The sequence below is a fragment of the Mastacembelus armatus genome, chromosome 6, assembly GCF_900324485.2.
Source record: "Mastacembelus armatus chromosome 6, fMasArm1.2, whole genome shotgun sequence".
Lineage (NCBI taxonomy): Eukaryota > Metazoa > Chordata > Actinopteri > Synbranchiformes > Mastacembelidae > Mastacembelus > Mastacembelus armatus.
In genome coordinates, this window is record NC_046638.1 from 3,738,594 (window position 1) to 3,758,826 (window position 20,233).

General features: G+C 41.0%; 1 protein-coding gene across 7 annotated transcripts in view; it reads right to left on the reverse strand.

Moving 5' to 3' along the window:
• The window catches only part of LOC113132473 (pleckstrin homology domain-containing family A member 7-like), a 99,540-nt gene that overhangs the window by 74,534 nt on the left and 4,773 nt on the right, over positions 1–20,233 (reverse strand). The window contains exon 1 of one of the 7 annotated variants that reach the window (XM_026310555.1): positions 10,266–10,724. The exons of the other annotated variants lie outside the window; for them this stretch is intronic. Coding sequence (XP_026166340.1) covers positions 10,266–10,405 — 140 coding nt within the window. The 5' untranslated portion in view covers positions 10,406–10,724. Of the gene's footprint in view, positions 1–10,265; positions 10,725–20,233 lie in introns of those variants that run through there. 7 annotated transcript variants of the gene reach the window in all.

A 20,233-nucleotide genomic window follows, 5' to 3' on the forward strand; every position in this document is an offset into this window, starting at 1 on the left:
CACACACGCACACACACTCTTGTTCTAAAATGAGACAATCTCTAGCTCCCTCATTTCCTCCATCCCCAGCTACGTCCTGCCTGGTGGGATTCCATATTCGTTTCCTCAGGAGGACCTGATCAATCATTCGGCTGGTCAGAACTCATGTCTGCAGATGAAAAATAGACAGACAAAGAAATAAAATGCAAAGGAAATCAGTCATAAAAATATATTTCTTCTGAGTCCATAGAGCAGCTGGGGAAACTGATTCATACATTAGTATGGAATGTAGCGTCATATAATTCAAGTACATGCTTATGTGTCTCGTAAGAGGCTTTTGTAGCTTCAGTGACGCAATAACTTCAATGTGTCTCAATATCCCTGGGGATTTTTTGATCCAGATTCTTCAATCCACACACACACGCGCACACACGCACACACAAAGACACAGTCCTACTAATAATACACCTCCTCTGAGCATCATGCCTTGAGGCCTCACATCTCTCCATCTCACAAGCTCCGATATGACACCACAATTAGAAGAAATCTTTTAGGTACCGGATCAGATTCACAGTTATGAAAGAAGCAAAGACAGTTTCTTCAAAAGAATTGGATTTGATCGTCTCTGTATCTGATTAGCATGGCATGATTGGGTTAATAATGTCATAACTAACTAGCTTGGGAGGTGCTAGTTATCTGTCATGACTGGGTCAGCTGTTTAGTTTTTTTTTTTTTTTTTTTTTTTTTTTTTAAAATCACCGTTTCTATCTTTCAAAATATTACCAGGGAAAGTCAACAGCTGTCTTCTAAAAGTTAGCCCTCCTTATTAAAACGCTTAATACAGAATCCATGCAGACTATAATGATGCTGGCCTATTACAGCAGTACATAATGACAAGATACAGCAAGAGAAACTGAATATGAACAGCGGCATATCAACCTGCAGGTTAGGTAAAGAACAATTGTAACACTGACACTGCAAATATAGGGATTTATGTGTGAAGGTTTAAAAAGCTATGGTTTATTAGGTATGAGCTATCATAATGAGATCAGCGCCTGGCACAATAGCAAGCTAATGCGTATCATATTTATCCTGTCCAGCACAATACTTCACTCTTTAAAAAAAAAAAAAAAAAAAAAAGACCATCTCGTGATGCACTAAGAATCTAACACACAAAGGGAAGAAGCATGGAAATCAAAGCACATAAGCACATTCTCGCTGCACAGCTCCGTTTCAAAGTCTTTTACAGCCACAAATATGCCAGAATTCACTTTTTCCAGGTTGAAGCCAGATAAAAACATATTTTATTTCTTCGCACAGAAAAACTTGACCAACACTGGAAAAGGAGCAAATTTCTTTAAATGGCTGTCACTCTCACAGTCTGTTTCTGTAGCTACAACACTAAACCTGCTGTCAAATGAAATTTAAGAACAACAGAGAAAATGATAACACGACTTTGATCCTTGCATGACAACCCTGCAGCTCGTAGGCAAAACTAATCCTGCTGGAAAAGGGTCTCTCAAACCACTACGCCACCCTGCTGCGCTTTTCATACAGACATTTAAAAATGGGCACCAGTTCTGTCTTTAGTTCTGCCATATGTATTAAAAATAATGATGCTAATAATTTCTCTTGTCAGCCAACAAAAAGAGCAAGTCTCAAAGGAGTTTAGAGTTTTTAATTATTATTTTATTTATTCTAACTTTAGTTCTAAACATTAAACACTGAAAGGACCAAAATCCGTCAGATTTGGTAATTCAATCTGTAAACACTTCACTTTGGAAGGAGGAGTTTCTTCTGTTATTTGGAAATGGTTCAGCTACAACATGTGAGATGTGAATCAACAATTTATGTTAGAAAAGTACACTAATATCAAATTTCTTCCACCACCTCAAACAAAACCTCCAGCCAGAATATGAGGAAAGCCAGAAGCTATACAAGAGCACAGCTGATGTTAGATGGATAAGTACACGGACTCCTCTAAGTCAGAGGGTTAATGTCAGTAGTACTCACTGAAAGTAAAGACAAATGTAAGGCATGATGCCAATCCCAACTGTTGGCAAGGAGGGATTCAGGGTAATAATCCAAAAAATTTACTCTCAATTCAACATGAAAATATGTCTGAAAAACAGCCCTGCCAGCTACAGTACGCAGAGTGTCACTGCTGTCCACAGTGGAGACATACATTAGGATCACATAAAAACAGTGAAATACTTTGATTTGTCACTCAAGCTAATGATCAACAGTGATTGGCTGAACAAAACCCAAGAACATCCTAGATCAGCAGAGGGTCACACATCACTATCAGAGAAGTATAAGCTTTTACAACTATAGTTTTGCTAAAAAGGAGTAGCAGATTCATTTTCTGTCACAGTTCAATCTCAAAGCAACTAAAATCCCTGTGTGTCTCCAAAATCATTTCTGGTCCCTCATTTCGCTCATTTATCACGTCTAATTTGATATTACCCTAAAAAAAAAGTCCCTTCTATCACTTGTCACGGTGCCTATTTCTAAAAACGATTTTACTAACACTTGGCTTGCATAATAATTACAGTCACACTGCCACTGTAATTCAACTCCACTACTTGCTATGCTACCATGTTATTCCGCTGAAAATACTTAAATTAAACTGGAGTGGATGGTATTTTGAAGTGCACTGCCTGTGAGAGTCAACTAATAACGTTGGTTACGTATCGTAACCCAAGATTCTGTGAATTGGGCACAGCCCTCTGGGCTCTCACTATCATATCCCCTCTTCACACCTGCGCACTGAAGTGAAATTCATTTACGCCCAACCATTACCTGGAGTGGGCCCCCCTCACCAGAACCGAGTGTCCACACATCCGCAGCTCCCATATGTAAGGCGGCGGTTCATGCGAGTTCTTAGGTTAGGACGCAAAACTGCTGCACTGCGATCCTCCCTGACCTGAAGACACTGATAGAGCCAACAGATTGCTGACCCTCTTTGCGGAGGCTAACGCCAGCAGAAGACAGGTTTTTCCCGATTAAAAAACGGAGAGAGACCAGCTGTAACGGCTCAAACGGAGCACGTAAAACCACAGCGAGGTCCCATTGCGGAGCCAGGGGACGTGCGACGAGGGTAATAACTGGAGAAACGACAGAATCGCGGAGAGAGGGCATGCAATGGAAGAAACGCCATTCTCCGTGCACCATCTCTCAAACGCAGCCCATTTAGCCCCAATACGACGGTGGATTGGACTGGAGAACTTTCAACACTGTGAGCATCTCTAATTCGTTTATATGCGCCGCCTTCCTGATGGTCCACTCCCCCTTTACTGTCTGGGAGAGGCACGTCCCTCCCCAACCAGACAGGGAAGCATCCGTGAACACTGATACGTGATTCGATGGAATGCCCTTGCGTCAGAGCGGAGGGGGTTTTTCCAGTAAAGCAGATCCGGGACCACAGTTAGATAAACCAGCGCTGAAACAGCCTCGTATGCAATAGGCCGAGCAGCACCACCGGATGAGCCGCTGCCATCATCCCCAGAAGGCGCATCACCAATCGAGCCCTGACACTTCTGGGTGGAGCAAAGTGAGGCAGTAGGGAGGAGAGGGTCGCCTCTCTCCTCTGAGCGATCAGGCGGGAGGGCCTCGGGGTCCGCCCCGAACTCGGACAGGGAGTGAGCCAGGACGGCGATGTTATTAGCTGCAGCGGCGGTCTGGAAGGCGCACTGATGGGACCTGTCCGCTTGCTTAGCAGCTACTACGTCCTTCGGAGCCGGGGGGGCCCATAGCACGCACTTTACTCCAAACAGAGAGGCCAGGCTCTGTTCCAGCGCCGGGACCATGGGAAAAACCACCTACCATTAGGTCAGCCACCTGCGTGATGGGGGAGAAGGTCAACACCGGAGCTTTTAGCTTGGCTGGCTCCAACGCTGCCGTGGAGAGGTAAGCGGAGCGGGTAGGTGATCGAGGCCAAACAGGTACACGGCGTGGTGCCTGCCACAGGTTGTACAGACCGAAGTGGGCATACTGAAGCGGTTGAACCAGCTCAGGAGGCACAGGGAGCTTACACCTGTTAGCCGTTGTCGTGATAATGCCCGGGAGCTCTTGTAATAGCTGAGCCATGGCTGGCAGAGGCGTAGAAGAGGTCGACGTAGGCTGCTCAGCTAGCATGCTAGTGGCAGACATTTGCACGGGGAGGGGTTGGAGCGGGGAGAGGTCCAGCGAGTGGCATAGCAAGGAGAAAGAGTCGTCTGATTCTGGGTCGAAGGCTAATTCCAGGATGGGTTCGAGCTCGTCATCCAGGCCGGGAGTTTCCTCGGGGGGGAGAGAGAAGGGAGAAACTGTGGGAGCGGAGGGCAGAGCAGAGGGAGGAGGCCTCTCCTTGGTCTGCCAGCACTTTTCGGTGGCAAGAATGAAAAAGTCCGCCCCTGAACTATTCCCATATGGTATTTTATGATGTGAATTGCTTTTTTCTGGTTTCAGAACTGGACTCACTTGGATGCTGACTGAAGTGGTAATGACCAGTCCCTTGCTGTTCCTCTGTGACTGAGGAATGACACAGTTCAACCTGTTCACCCAAAAGTGGCCCTTTCAGATAGGCTTCAAAGAGCTTTGACAGTGAATGGCCCAGTAGTTACTGTAGGCACACAAGGAGAGCTCACTGCCAGTCCATCACTGGTGCTGGTGACACAAAAGGATATTCAAGGTTAGACCCTACTGTTTCCACTTAAGTGTAAAAATGTGTCACTGAGCAGGTCAGAGATAGACAGATATGTAGGGGCATCATCAGTAGAATAATAAGGAGAGGACAAGTGAGATAAAGTGCAAGGCAGCAAAAAGAGAAATGCACATAATGAATAAAACAGAAGCATTATAAAACAACCCTGGTAATATTCTTACAGCTTTAAAGTATCTCAGACAAATACTGTAATTGCTTTTGCCCTAGTCTTTGATTTCTGGTGGTTAAAATTCATCGCACTGTTAAGTGGTGTCATTTTAACCACAATTTAGCCTGAACTACAATGAGCCTGTTTTGGGGTTTTGGCTGTTGTAATGAGGCATTCAAAATTACACTACTATAAGAGAAGCCAGGGAGAACTACACCTGAACAAAGGCCAGTAGTGTTTTTAGAAGCTTCTGGCTTTGAGGAAAAAAAAACAAAAAAAACAGGTGAATTCTTCACGTTATCTTTCTGTCACAGCCTTCCCATTGTTTGGAAATGTCACATGGTCATAGAGAGAAGGTCAATAGTTGACTTGTAATCACAGATAAATTGAAGGAGCAGAACTGCTGAGTGGAAGAGACCTGGTTCATTGGTTTAAATGTCTCACACACTCAGTTAAACTCCTTCCAAGGACTGGTTCAAATGTTTATCTGCAACACATTATAAAAATATACCTGCTCTTTACTGTGTCCAAAGGCAGACAGTTACACACAGAGCCGACCCTACACAGAAACTGCCATCAATGAAGGTACTGCAGCTGTAAAATGAAAAAACTACAAGAAAAGGCAACATCATTTAAAATGCTCACAACATAAAATTAACAAAAAGTAATACTGACATTTCAAAACCTTCTGTAGGTCAATTTAATTACTTCACATAAAAGGAAGAAGAAATTTGTGCAATAGGGCGTTCTCACGTTTTTCCTATTTTAGGTTGATTTGCTATCTAATATTTCTCTGAACATATTTCTCAGAGTACAGCTGATAAAATGTTCATCTCAGTCACCTTCAGTTATTACCTTGTGCTTCCTGCAATGAGCAGTGAGCACTTTCCTACTTTTGTTTTGCTGAGTTTCAACAATCACCACATAAAGGCTGACCTACGTTGGCGGGTCTGCGTTTAGCCTAAATCCTGAACCGTACCCGCAGACATGGTTCAGGGCTGAATAAAAGCACTGAAAACATTTTTCAGTTAAGAGTTTTGCTCTACAGCAAATGTTTTCCTAAAAAAAGCCTTTGAAATCACATTGCTCTTAGAAAAAAAGATCCAAATACAACATCTATAAAAGAACCAGGCAACTGTAATGGACACTGAAACAATCCATGTTAATGCATTAATACAGCACTTTGCATTTCAGAAAGAAAATGATGGTAGACTGAATTTTACACAGGACTTATGCAGAAATAAGTGAACTGCACATTCACTTTTAAAAATCCAGTCAGTTTGTGATGATTTGCACCAAAACATATCAAATTAGCAAGAAGTGCCAAGAGTCTAATGTTCAGGGTCCAGGTTTCTTTGCATAAATTACTCACTCGATGATGTTAGGAATTGTGGCCTAAGAGTGGCCACAACAGAAAACAACCTTTAATTGAGACAAGTGGAGGAAATCTTCAGAAGCTCAACCAGGGAAAGAAAATATCTGTGTCATTATTGGGGGAAATCAATGTAACATCAACAAATAAAAGCTCAAAAAACAGCTAACAAAACTTGTTTGTGTAAATAAAGTTTCCACTCTCTCATGAAAATGAACTTCATTCTTATTTAGATGATTAAGTTTCATTTACATGTCAATGAGCCCCTCTGAGTCATTGTGTGCAATGAAATGAAACATTTGGTCACCAAAAACAACATCTGCATAAACAATCTGCATTTATAATTATAATCTGCATGTATAACAATCAGTAAAGCAGACACATTAAGCTCCTGACTGAATAGCAGGACTGCAGTCTAACAGTAGAAACTGTGGTTAAACAAAAAACCTGTGACAACTACTTTAGAGCCAACCCTGCTTCAGTAATGTGCACCAAAGGCTCGTTGTGTCATGTAAGTCTCCTGCTGACCAAAACCTCCAGGTGGGGGTGCATATCTCATGAGGAAGCTAAATGATTAACAGGGGGAAGTGGATTTTGTACCACTGTGTGTCAGTGCCATCTATAGTTAACAAGCTGGATAAAAACAGGAGCAGACATTGTATTACAGCTGCACCTTGAACTCTGGGAATTGATAATGAGCATTTCATTTTCTATAATTCTAACTTTCTACAAATGGAATAATTTATCAACTAAACAGAGTTTAAGTAAAAATGAAAATTTTGTGCACTGCTTTATCTCATCTTACAAGCTGACAGTAGGAAAGTGCACATCAGTTTAATACTTAACATTAGATGCTTCCAACCAAAGCTAAAGCAATCAAACACTGATTAAGTTTCATCACAGTAGGATTTGTTTGTTGGATGTTCTATTACACTGCATTAGTTTTTGCTACAGTAGCTGCAATATCGAATATATTTCATTGATCTCATTTCTGCTTGTATATCTTCATGAAGGCTGTAGTTGCACAATAAACATATCCACTTCAACACATCTTGTCCTCAGTATCATGGTTTCTGCAGTGTAATAACTATTCATAAATTGAATCGAAAAAAAAAAAAAAAAAAAAGAGTTTTCTATCCAACTGGCCACAGAGTGTGGTTTATCATTACAATACCCCAGGGGACTGGACAAAAGCAGGCCTTTTCCTAATGGACTGCTTTTTACTGCTAACCCGATTCAGTCAAATACGCAGCGCTTGGCGGCAACTAAACAGCCAATTCACTACCTGAATACCAAACAGGCTGCCCAATGAGTAGACAGCCCAACCATCCATTATCCTGGATGAGATGGAGCCGTTCCCAGCTGACACTGGGCGAGAGGCGGGGTACACCTTGGACGGTTTGCCAGTCACGGGGCTAACACAGAGAGACAAACAAACATTCACACTCACATTCACACCTGCGGGTGTCTAACCTCTGACCCATCACTGGCTGTAGGAGAAAACCCATACAGACACAGGAGAACACACTAGCTCCACACAGAAAGCCCTAGTGGGACAGCAGGTTCAAGCAAGAATCTTCTTGCTTTAAGGCGACAGCACTAACCCGACAGTCCATCAGGCAAAAACATTTTCAGCAGCATGTGAACTGAAAAACTGGGGTGGGGGACTCCTTCTCTAGAACTACCCTGTATCATTAGAAAATACTATGAGAAGGACTCAGACCTAAACATTACAAGCCACATCAAAACAGTAATTTTGCCTATACGACCAAATCCAAGGCAGCTGTACTTCATCTCAGTGAACTGACTCTATATTGACAGCTAGTGTGTCATAAACCAGCCAGAAATGAATCTGTTTATATTGTCTGAACATTATTTTCCATATAAACCTTCTTTACTAAAAAGCTAATAGTAGGGGTTTATGTTATCCCTTAGAGAAACTGCATAACCAATTCTGATTTCTAACCATGTTAAACTCCTCAGGGAGACTTGGTGACAACCACTTCCCATTTCTGTCGTGTTTAAAAATCAATATTTTTACTGATGGTGAGTCAGAACTTTACAAAGGCCACCGGGTGGGCAATTGTGAGGAAGTGAAAGGCAAGTCCTTGCCATTTAGATTTTGTGCTAATGATCAGCGGGGTCACTACAAGACAGCATTAAGTGGCTAAATCCTGCTCATGAATAACTGACTATATCTCAACATAGAAAAGCAACAGTCTATCTATGACAGACATTCAAGCTGGCAGAATTAAAGGCCTCCAGAAAGCTACTCCCACCACCAGTGTAGCGAGAGATGTGCAGAGAACAAAGTGTTTCCAATGTCAAACATGAAACCATCTTGTTCGGTAGGGACAGGAGTGGCTGCTTGAGAATACACTACATGCTGCTAATTTAATTTCTATATTTACCCCCATATTCACAGATTTTCACAGATAAATCGAAGAACAGCCCAAACATAAGGAGAGCAGCCACAATCAGATGACCCACAGGAAAAATCGGGTGTGCAGCCAACAAGCTCAAATGTGCAGGGAGTTAATCATATAGTGACAAGACATGACATGATGTTAATCATATGCTGCCAAAAAGAAAAATTGGTGTAAATAAAATGCTGAATCTTCACATGGAGTTCATGTGCCACAATCAGTGGGCACAGAGTCCAGGATTTTTGCTGAGCATATTTAGGACTAAAGAGTTAAGACATTTCACTCTCCGCTGCTTCACGTCTGACAACAGAAGTGTAGTATAATTTGCTGGATTAAATTCTGTCCAGCACCTTTTTGTGCATCCGTTTGATTCACAAAAGCAAATAGAGTTTCATTCAAAAAAAGCAGAATCAACACTTTCTGACATTAAGTTCTATATGTGTGTTGAAATGTTTTCTATTCAGTATATCTGACAGCTGAACCCTGAATAGTCAATACTGAACCACCATCCTTGTCCACGTCATGTTTTTCATTAATCTACATTTCATATCTGGATGAAAGGAAACTTTTCTTGCGGCTGTGCTGCACAGCACCGACCACATTTGATTAAGAATAAATAAACCTTACACTTGAACCAGGCCATCCAGTCAGCCTGCATGTTCAGCCTCCCACTAAAGCCTGCATACTTCCTCTGTTCAGCTTTCCAAATGTAAAATAGTGGTACTTGGATTTAACGCATATATTTACAGAGGTGTTTTAAAATTCAGATTGTTTCTGGCAGCAAAAGTTGATATTCACTTTTTAAGATTCCATCTGGACCAAATTTCTTTTTCCTACACTGTAGAAAAAAAAAAAAACTGCACCTAATTTAAGAGAAGCTTCTGTTTGAGCATCTCAATATTACAATAAAACACTGAATTTTAATTTAGCAGATACTTTGCTTGGGACCGTGCCACACTAATAACAGGTTCAGTCCCAGTGTCTGGAAGAGACTAATGGAATAACAATAAGAGACTAATGGAATAACAGAGTCAATTTCGAGGACGTCTTCAATTTCATCCTTGTTTCTTCAGCCTTGTCCATGTCCCAACTTTATTATAGTCTGAGCAGCTGAGTGAGGCTGAGGAAAGTCCTGAGCATGCCGGTAAAGCCGACCTACACCTCCCATCAAGATGAATTAATCTTATGCTTACATTCAGCAGGAGATCAATGTGAGTGTGTGTGTTTACAGTAAAACCCGACCATGCCAGACACACCCACAAACTGCAGCTGAGTGTCTGTACATGTGATTTCAGATGTGTGTACTTTCGGTTGACTCACCTGTAACTTGCACAGTGTACGTCTACCTTTATGGCTGACATCCTTCTGCAATCCCATAAAGCTGACAAACTATACCACACACAACTTGTTTTATTATGTGCTGGCATGGCGATATATTGTGCCAAAGGGAGCTGTGCTTCTCCCAGAAGCCATAGCGCCAACAAGCTGTAACACACTTCATGTACCTCAAAGCACAGCACAGAAAAGTCCCACCATCATAAAACACCTCGATACGGGATCAAGCCAACAGCAACCTTCCACAGAGGTCAGTGCTTAGCCGTGCTGTGGTAAGCAGTTGTTGCATGACGGGCTTACCTTGCATCATACATCAGATCCCATGTGGAGAACTCGTGATTGTCAAGGTTGGTGACCACCTTGGCCGTCCGCGCCCAGTTGGCATGACGTTTGATGGAAACCAGCTCGTGACCGGTGTCGCGGCTGCAGCAGGTGCCCATCCTTCCACAACAAAGAGCCTTGTTGCTGGATGATCACAGAATTTATCCAGCTGTAACTCCCTCCCTTGTAGTTGCTGGGCACTTTGGATTTAGCTTCCGTCTACACAGATTTTTGGCTTTTGTGAACGTCGTCCTATTACAGTGTCCTTCCACAGATGTTTCTCTCGAATTTTACATTCAGGAGAATCTCAGTAAAAGTCAGTGAAAAGGGCAAGAGCAAAGGCCTCTCTCACTACATTGCTTTCCTCTGTCCAACCCAGTGGCTTCCCTTATTCCCCTGGCCTGTTTGTCTCCGACCTCGCCAGTGCCCCTCACATGATTTCTCTCTCTTTGAACTGCACTGCTAATGTTTTGGTGGCCTGGCCCTGGCAGCCTCGCCCATCTCCTTACACTGACACAGAAGTGTTACTGTCTCCCACGGCCAGCCAGCATTTAAGAGCCACAACATTGTATAAACAATCTTGTTGTTTCTTTCACTCGCTCTTTGCATCTGCGTTGTTCAATCCCTCCTTTGTGTCTGTCCTCCTGTGCTCAGTGTGGAACACAGATGGACTCCCACACTTTCCAACCCCAAGCTTTTCTTTTGGTCCACAGACAACAGTCATGCAGAGACGAGTGAGACAAGTTGGTCCTACAATGCAAAGATGTGTGGGATTGCCATGTGGAGAAATTCAACAAGTACAGCAGGTTTTGGTCCAACTTTTCAGCTGTAGGCTCAACATTTCATACATTTTTCCAAATCTATCACGCCACGTGTTGATGGAGCATATGGCTACTCCACCGTACACAACTCAAATTAAAAACAAAGAAGAAAAAAAAAAAAATCACCTCTTTCAAAATTAATTTGTGGTTGTGTTGCCTATTAAAAAAAATAAACCTGATTTCTGTTTTGTTTTAATTAGTTTGCCAATTCTTGACTTTGTTTTGCTAATTATAACAACTGACATCTACACTACACTGATTCCTGATATGGATATTTGAATCTGCCACATCTTTAACTCCACAAAGTCAAACGAAGGACATGTGGCAATTTGAACTGCAAACTGAGGTGAGATGGAAAAACATTCTTCATTGTTGTTTTTAAGTCCCTGTGGTCAGAGCCAGCTGCCCAAGAGAAACCATGATGGTTTGTTTACTGCCATGCCTCCTTCATGAACTGCCAGCCTATCTCATGCTCATCACTTATAGTGTGACTTATATTCGCAAGTGTTGCACAGCTGCTATTTTGAGAACCAGGTAAAAACAGGAAAAGTGAACTACGCAAAAATCAAAAGGACAGAAGAAAAAAACAATAGAAGTCAATGGCTTTGCTGAGTTGATCTTAAGCTAACTTTCTGTATGAAGTAAATATAAGCTGCTGGACGATCTGAATTTCCCCCATGGGGGATGAATAAAGTATCTATCTATCTAAAAAAATAAATACTGGTTAGTGTATCTATACCTTTACCTAAAAAAAGTTAATATGAACATGGCCAGAAAATTATGCCCAAACTGCTAAAATTCAAAAGTTAAAGTTAGCATGCTTTTAGCGTTACATAAATTAACGTCGTTCTTCTAGCTATGTATTTTTTTGGTAAAAAAATGTCAGAACAGCATCACATTTGACATTATATGTCGCCAGAGAGGTTGCTATCTGTTGACACAAGTTTATATTCCTTCCACAATAAACACCACAAATGACATTTGCTGAATCACTGTGGATTTAATTAGATGTTTTATTTCATTTTTTATGGACCCCTAGCGCACCAGACTAGCACACTGGGTACGACAGTTGTCTTTCCACTTTCTAATGGGTATCTAGACAACATGCATCGACGCAAACTGACTACTGCATATGTTACTGTATATTTATAACAGGATTCAGTCTGAGCCCACAACAAAATGTCTCAGACAGGATACTGAACTAGTCTGGGTGTTTATAAGAAAGGTCTAACTTAAGTGTTCGAACTGATTTCTTTTCAATATTGCTCCCTCTTCTGAGAACACCTCTTTCAGTGTGTCTGTCATCACTGCCTTGACATATGCACAGTGATGAGCTGACGCCAATGTGCTAATTTCTCATCAGTCGTTTTGACTCCTGCGGATCTGCATGTCCTGTCAGCCACTATAACTCACTATTAGCTCAAGCTGTTATCAGGAGGAAAAGACAGAAAAGGCTCACTAAACTACATCGTAAACTAACCAAACATGTCAGAGATGATAAAGGAATCAGGATTTAGGAAAATTAAAGTTTTATTTTATGCCATTGGAGTGGAGGCTGGTGTAACCACAGCAACCAAACAAGCAGGGGGGGCAGATACACAGACGGGGGCTTAAGCTGTAAACAGCTCCATGCATTCACCGCTACATGGACAGTTGCACACATCACAATGTTCATACAGAGAATAATGACTCTGCTTTTAGTTTTGTGAAAATTGTTACTCTCACAATCACTTTTCCAAGTTTAAGTAAAAGATTAACCCTGAGAGCCTGTATACAAGAAGCCAGGAGCAGTTTTTGTTTTCTGAAATGTAAAATAAATAACGCAGCACAATGAGAGCAAACAAAATGCGTAACTATTTGTCCCTCTAATGTGTGTGAACTCAGACGCAGCTGTTCCAGGCACAGAAATCTACATTATTATAATATTGCTGGCATTTATTACATTCCGATATGTGTGGAAGAAACATCTCTGTGTGGATGTGCAGATGTGACATTTATTCAAAGTACAATTTGCCACAAAAAAATTGACATTTGTACATTTAAAGTGATTTTTTTTATTTCTAATGCAAGAAAGAACCCAATGAATTTTTGAACCATGACCCACTTATTCTTAAAAAGGAAACTGGTGCTAGTGAAAAATTCAAGCATGTGCAGGAAAAAAAACACTTCACAATGATCAGAGTAGGATTATCATGGATGAAGGAATAACCTAAACGTTTTGCCATGAATAGGTCTTTCTTTTTTAACTTTTCACATTAATCCTTAATAACACATTCATGAGCTCTGAGATAAAGCTGAGAGGCGCTTAATTATTTTGTGATTAGCTTTTTGGATGCTAGGACCAAACCATTTCCATTGTTCATCTAAGTGTTTATGAAAACAGCTGCACAGTAGCATGCTGTCAATCCAACCAATCCTGCAAATTCCCATAAAGAATTATGATAAACCACATATCAGCCTGACAGATCTGTGCTATACTCAGAGCCTCTGTGAGAGTCTGTGGATTAACAGTGAGGCCTTGGGGCAAGATTAAATATTCAAGACATCCATTTTTGTGCTAACTTCAAAGGTGGTATTGAACACACACATGCATTTGGCAAACCGAAAGGACCCCAGAGAGTAATTTTTGTATCTGTGACAGTGTGAGGAGAAAAAGAGGTTTGAAGAGGAAGACAAGACAGAGAGAAGTCACTAATAATAGCACCTGAACAATCACAGCAACGTGGGTGACGAAATATCAGCCAGACAGTGGTGCCTGGTTTGCACAGTGGGTCAAAAATGTATAGACTTGGCTTATGAATCAGCTACTTCCTCAGACGCTTTAATATCAGCACCTTTCCATCTCTGCAACAAAATAAAAAAACACTGCAAACATTAAACTAGACAATCTGCAAACTGCATAAGCTGAGATGCATCAGTGAGGGACTGGACTAGGTTTTAAGCACCACTGGTTTATTGTGGCTGAGTGGGAAAATATATTAACATAACCTTTCACAGTGAAAACAAAAATTAACCAACAAAGCAACAGCTTAATAATTACCGCATACTCAGGAAGAATCCATCCAATTGCCTTACATACTTTCTGTGGTAAAGCCTGAGGACAGAAGAGGTTTATTGGATTGGGAAATAATAAAATCCAACCCCAACTCTTATTTTGTCTCAGAGGGCAGTTAAATAAAGGTTATAAACACAGGGTAGAATAAAACTGAATTCTTTCAGGTTGTCTTGTTTCAGCTTGCAAATGAACTGCCCCCTGTGAGGAGGGATAAAGAACAAAGACTGGTCTTGGTTACTGAAACACCCATTAACAACTAAAACACCAGACAAAAGCTTTGACCAAACCAGCTGTCACTCACAAAATATCAGGCCACAGTCTGACCCTGTGTATCTGCCTCTGCAGAGAAAAACCATAGGAAGGTTTAATTTTCACGTAACACAGACTGAATAACTCTGCATTTGTTTGCACATAAAAAAGTTTAATATTTAGAAAAGTTGTACGTTATAGACAATCTATGCAGACCTAAGAACAATTTAACCATAAAAAAAAAAAAAAAAAAACAGACTTAGCATTAAGTGTGAGACGTAATACAAAAAATGTGATTAATCAGACATTTTATTAATGACACCGGAATAAAAGGCAAACTGTAATTATATTCTACCAACAACAAATGATTCCTAAAAAAAACTGGAGTCCTATTTTCCTGAATACAGAGCTAAAATAAACACCACTGCTCTCCTGGATTTCAAGGTTATTTGCTACATTAATAAAAACAGTGATACTAAGCACAAAGTGTAGAAGAGACTGGTAAAGAAATGTACGAAATATGTTGTTTAATGTCAGAAGTACAAAGAGAATACAAGAGGCCTCTTAAGTCAAGCAGTTTCTGTTTTACCTGAGTGTATCCGCTATTATGAACCAATGAAAGAAGAATGTGTTTAACCGTGCACACACTGAGCTGCTGATAAATCATTAGTGAGAGGTGAATCTGAGTGAGTCCCTGTGGGGTTTCAGTTTGAATATAGTGAGTCAGACATAAACACTGACTCACAGCTCTTGCCTTGTATTACCTGTACTGAATGTACCTCCTGGATATATGCAGCTGCAGCTCAAAGCTTTACATTCAAATCTTTTTTACTTAACCTCTACAGTATAGTTGCAAATCAGCTTCTTAGTGATTGAGAAATACGACCATTTCACTGTTACGTCTGCCATCTGATTATGCAGGCAGTGCCCACACTCTTTCATTTTCAACTGTGATAATGTGACTGAGCATCGATATACGTAACTCATTTATCACAAACTGTGAGATTTCAATATAAAGAAGGTGGCTGCTCAGTGAGGATGAAGCCATACTTTTTTCCTTCTGGACACCTCCACCACACATGGAGTCTCCTCCAGTTTACCTCAGCTGTGTCTCGGTTTAGGAGCTGGATTGTCTGAAGAACACGTTTTCACAGGCTGATCTTTCAGCAGGCCTGCAGCTGGGACTGAGCCCAATTCTCTTCCCCAGATAAGACGCAAAAACAAAAGCTAATGGTGCATTTGGGTGGTCCTCATCAAAATATGAAATCTGTGGTTATGTAGTGAGTCTGTGCAGCCACATCATCACCTGCCTGAGAGTAGACCTACCACTCCCTCCAAATCTAGGCTTTAGTCCAAAGACCAAACTATTAAGCCCCCTCAGCTTCCCATTCACACGCACCAATCAATCGTTTTCTCTGCGGTGTCGTTTATTTTTATGTAAGCTACCATGAGGCCAGAAACTGGCAGTAAAAGATGGCAACTCATCGCGAGTTAAATTATATTAAAAGCATCGAGCTTTAAGTGATAAAGAATATTTAACGTATCTGATTCATATCTGATCAGTAAGTTTCTTCACCCTTCCCAATAAGCATAATGGATCAGTGACTCCTTACTTCCTAATTTAATGGACAAGCACCTGGACAAGCAGCAGGTTTCCCTGCAGCATCAACTGAACTCAGCTTCTGTGAAGGCTGGCCACAGCTTGAAAAGGTGATAAAAACTCATATCTGGAGGGAGTTTATCCTTGAAAGGAAGCTGTGAATCAATACAGATTCTGTGCCCAAACTATCTGGTTTTTCATTTCTAAAATCAATGGTCGAAATGAAAAGGATGATTATTCAGTGCTTTTCCTGATTTCTTAAACAGAATGAATGCTTCAGTGAGGATCTCTGCCAGTTAGGCCTTTCATTATCAACTAATCTGATGATTATTTTTTTCAGTTATTGTTTAAGTCTTTCAAAAGCCAAAGAAGTGACAAATCCCCATCAAGACATCCCAGTGCCCAGAGTGATGTCTTCTTTTGAAATAAATCACAGTGGAGATTGGCAGGTATAGACAAAAAAAAATAAAACAGGAGAGGAAGAGCCAATGAGAGTGACTGAACAAATTCAGCCAAAAAAAACAAAAAAAAAAACAAAGTGAGAATGTGTGCGAAGGAGAAAGCGAGAATGTGTGAAAGAGAAAGTGAGAGAGAAGCTGCCTCAGCAGATGCTATCTCTTGAGAAGCTTCTTAGATTTGATGAGAATGTCATCTTTTAAAAAGTCATTCACTAAAAAAATCATCCTTCTTTGCTTCATCTTCTAATGCAAACAAACATTAAATATTCACTTGATCCAACATCTGATGTTCCTGCAGAGGGGTTTACTCTTTTTCCTGTATGCAGCCAGAGGAATGGGGAAACTGTTTCATCAAAACCAAACCACCACCAAGCTATGAGAGCATCAACACACAGCTGCGGCTTCTTAATTTACCTAAATGTGTGGAGCGTGTTCCACTAAACACTACCTGTCACTCCGGCTATGCAGAAGGTGACGCTTAAAACCTTTAAGCTCTGTAGTATCAGATTTTCTCAGATAAAAACTAAACTCTGGCACTGTTTCTTCCAAGGACAGATCAGATATGTGGGAACAAATGAACTGAGAACAGAGTTAGCAAATGATTGACCTGACACTTCTGGATGTTACTAATTTACCCCCCTAATCTAAAGCCTGCCAGTCAGTCAGTTAGAGAGGCAAAAGCGAGTTAAACAAAAAAGAAGAAGAAGAAGAAGAAATATATTCCTAGCATATGTTGCTGAAGAGGCTCTTTTATAGAGAAGCAGGTGTTGGAAGCAAATATCTGGAGGGAACATCACTAAGTAAGAAGTGTAGAAAGTAAAGACACTGCAAATAAACACTGTCCTTGGGCTGACACAAGAAATAATCTTAAACTTTCTTGCTGTTTCAAAAGCAAACACAGAAAACGGTTAGCACCTTCGAAAGTGAAAACAACAGAAAAGCCAGTGTTGACAAAGCTTTCGCCTCCAGCCTTTCTCTGCCTGCCAGGGAACTGTTGGTTCTTTGGTTTAGCCATGGCTCCACAGCAAAACAAAGCTTCTTTTTCATTTGAGCACAAAGAGCTTCAGACGGTGAGCACAAACCAACCCTATGTTCTTACGCCTTTCATATGATCCATCAGTTTTATTAGCAGGGTCACAAAGATTTTCTATCAACATGGGGAAAACTCTGTGTGAGCAGCATGGACTCTCTGTGGACAACATTCAGTGTCCTTATTCTCTGACCGAGTACCTCTCATCCAGAAATAAAAAAAATAAAAAAACAAAAAAAATACATCATCAAGATGACATCCGTTAGAAACCGACTTTTCAGGGACACACAAATATTTTCTACTATGACACATCTGTGCTCTTCTAATTCTTTCTACTGGTTATTTGAAAGGTTTGTGATTTAGTAATTCAAGGCTATCCTGATCTGCACAGAGGAAGAGGGAGAATCTGCATGAGTCAGCGCTCCCTAAACTGTGAAGGGCCACGCTTTTTGTCTTTTCAACCACCGCTACAGAAACACTCACACTGCTGACTTTGTTAAAGCTAAAGGTCATTTATTAAAAAAAACAAATTACAGGACAAAATTGCTCCATTGCTCTGATGGCATCCACAGGCAGTACGACTGACTGAAGGCCATATTCATGACATTATTTTTAAGCTGCTTTGAAATAAGCCTCTTTGTCACGGCTTTGTGATACTATCATTGTGCTTACACTGCCATTCATGCAGTCCTCCAATCACTGCCCAGGCAATTTCAGGTTTCTGACAAAGAAAATCACCTACAGAACTGCAAACCCCTTAGTCATTCAGTCATTTAATAAACAACTGCCAAGTCTACAGTCCCTGCATTAGCTGTCACTGAGTAGGAACTATATTTATTTGGTTTGGATATATTGTACAAATCAGCATTAAAAGGGTTTTATTTATCCATTTTAGGCATTAATTTTCCAATGTTTGCTGCAGCTTTCTTTTAAGATTACTTGTTAGGGTTTAATCAATATTGATTTTTTTATGCTTTTTGAAATGTACTGTACTTTCATGCTGCACGGGATGTTTTCATCTGCACAGCAGTTGGTTTACAAAGACTTTTAATCTACGTGAGCAAGTTACACCACAAAAATAATAGTGGATGGAGACATGACATCAGGGACCAGAAATACTATTTTACTCAGCTTATACCATTCCTACAGTGACTCAAACTCAGTAACATACAGTAAAGGAATGCTGTAGCTGGCACACGTCTCATGTTTTGTTTACTGCAGATCAGCTTTTGCCATGTAGCAGAGGATTTCAAGCCTCAGGTTAAATATAACAAGTTCATTCATTCCTCAGCCCAGCAAACTGTTGATATAAGGCTCGAACAGCGATGTCAGACTTGTAATACAGCAGAAATGACAGGCACTGCAGCTGTTTATAATCCTGTGCTCTACTTCAATGTCTGTTCTTGATGTAGATGAAACACACTTGGTTTTCTGCTAAAACAGACATATCTCAGAGAAATCTGGCACTGAAGTAAGGCGAGTATTTTTTTAATTTTTAAATATACTGTCAGAAAATAGCCAAGAATACCCATCATGTTTCCAAAGCCTTCACTGACTTTCCACATTTCTGGTTTTCACTACAAAGAGTGAAAACTCATCTAATCTAAATGAAATCTTAATAACGTTAGTAAGAAAACACATCAAAAACAGACCTAGTGGTGAAAGGCAGTGACCATATTTCTCACATCTTTGATGATGACTGTAAGACTGAAGCAGCTGTCTTCTGCTACCAACAGAATCTCTGACGTCTCATTTTTCTGGTTGGCACTATTAGTTTTGTCTTTCACTGTGTATGTCTGCGTGTATGTGTCTTTCTCCCTGCTGCTTTCCTCCAGTCTCCTTCAGTGAAGCCAGTTATGCAGATGTTCCAGCAAGAGGTTTATCTCATCGGCTGCATGTACAGTACCAGGAGCCCCCTGCTGGGAGAGTCAGCAAGACAGAGAGGAGGAGGAAGACCCAGAGGAACTGGCTATTTGGTTTCCTCTCAGAGGAAACAGAGAACGACACATCATGTGTGCGCACACCCCTGCAGGTGTGAGTGAGGCACAAACAGGGGTTAGAACAGTCTTAGATAAACATACGTCTTACAGAAACTGAGTAACACTTCTGAAGACAGGTATTGTGAGAGTGGGGTTATCACACAGAGGTGGACGTCATCACACAAATCAAACTCATACTTAACATCCCACCTGTCCACAGGGCGACATAAGGAGAGTGTATTAAAACAAGCCCAGGCGAAGAACAGCAGAGTGTGCACACTGGGGGCAGACGGGAATGAAACACTGAGCAAACAGCCTGAAGCAGACAAACAACCTGGCTGCTGATGCTGCTGCTACGTCTTCAGTGAGCTCATCAACAGCTGTGGGAGTCACAGCCTCTGAGGTGTGATGCCGACTGTCCTGCATGACACGCTGTGGTACTCACACAGTATAATATGATCATTTAGCTGAAAACACATGCAACCACTCAGTTAAAGAGCACTTATAATGAAGGCTTGATCATTCAGACTACAATAAAAATCTGATGCAGAAACTACCAGGGAAGTCAATCAACAGAGAGCTGACAATAATTTGAAAGCCAGACAGGGAAGGATGAGACCAGTGATTTTCAGTTTTTTGGTTATTTCACACAAATCCCATACAGAGACGAAAGCTATGACGAGTTCTCTGTATTCTCCATAATGTCTGTGACCTTCACTGTACGGAAGATACTAAAAACACACCACAGGAAATAT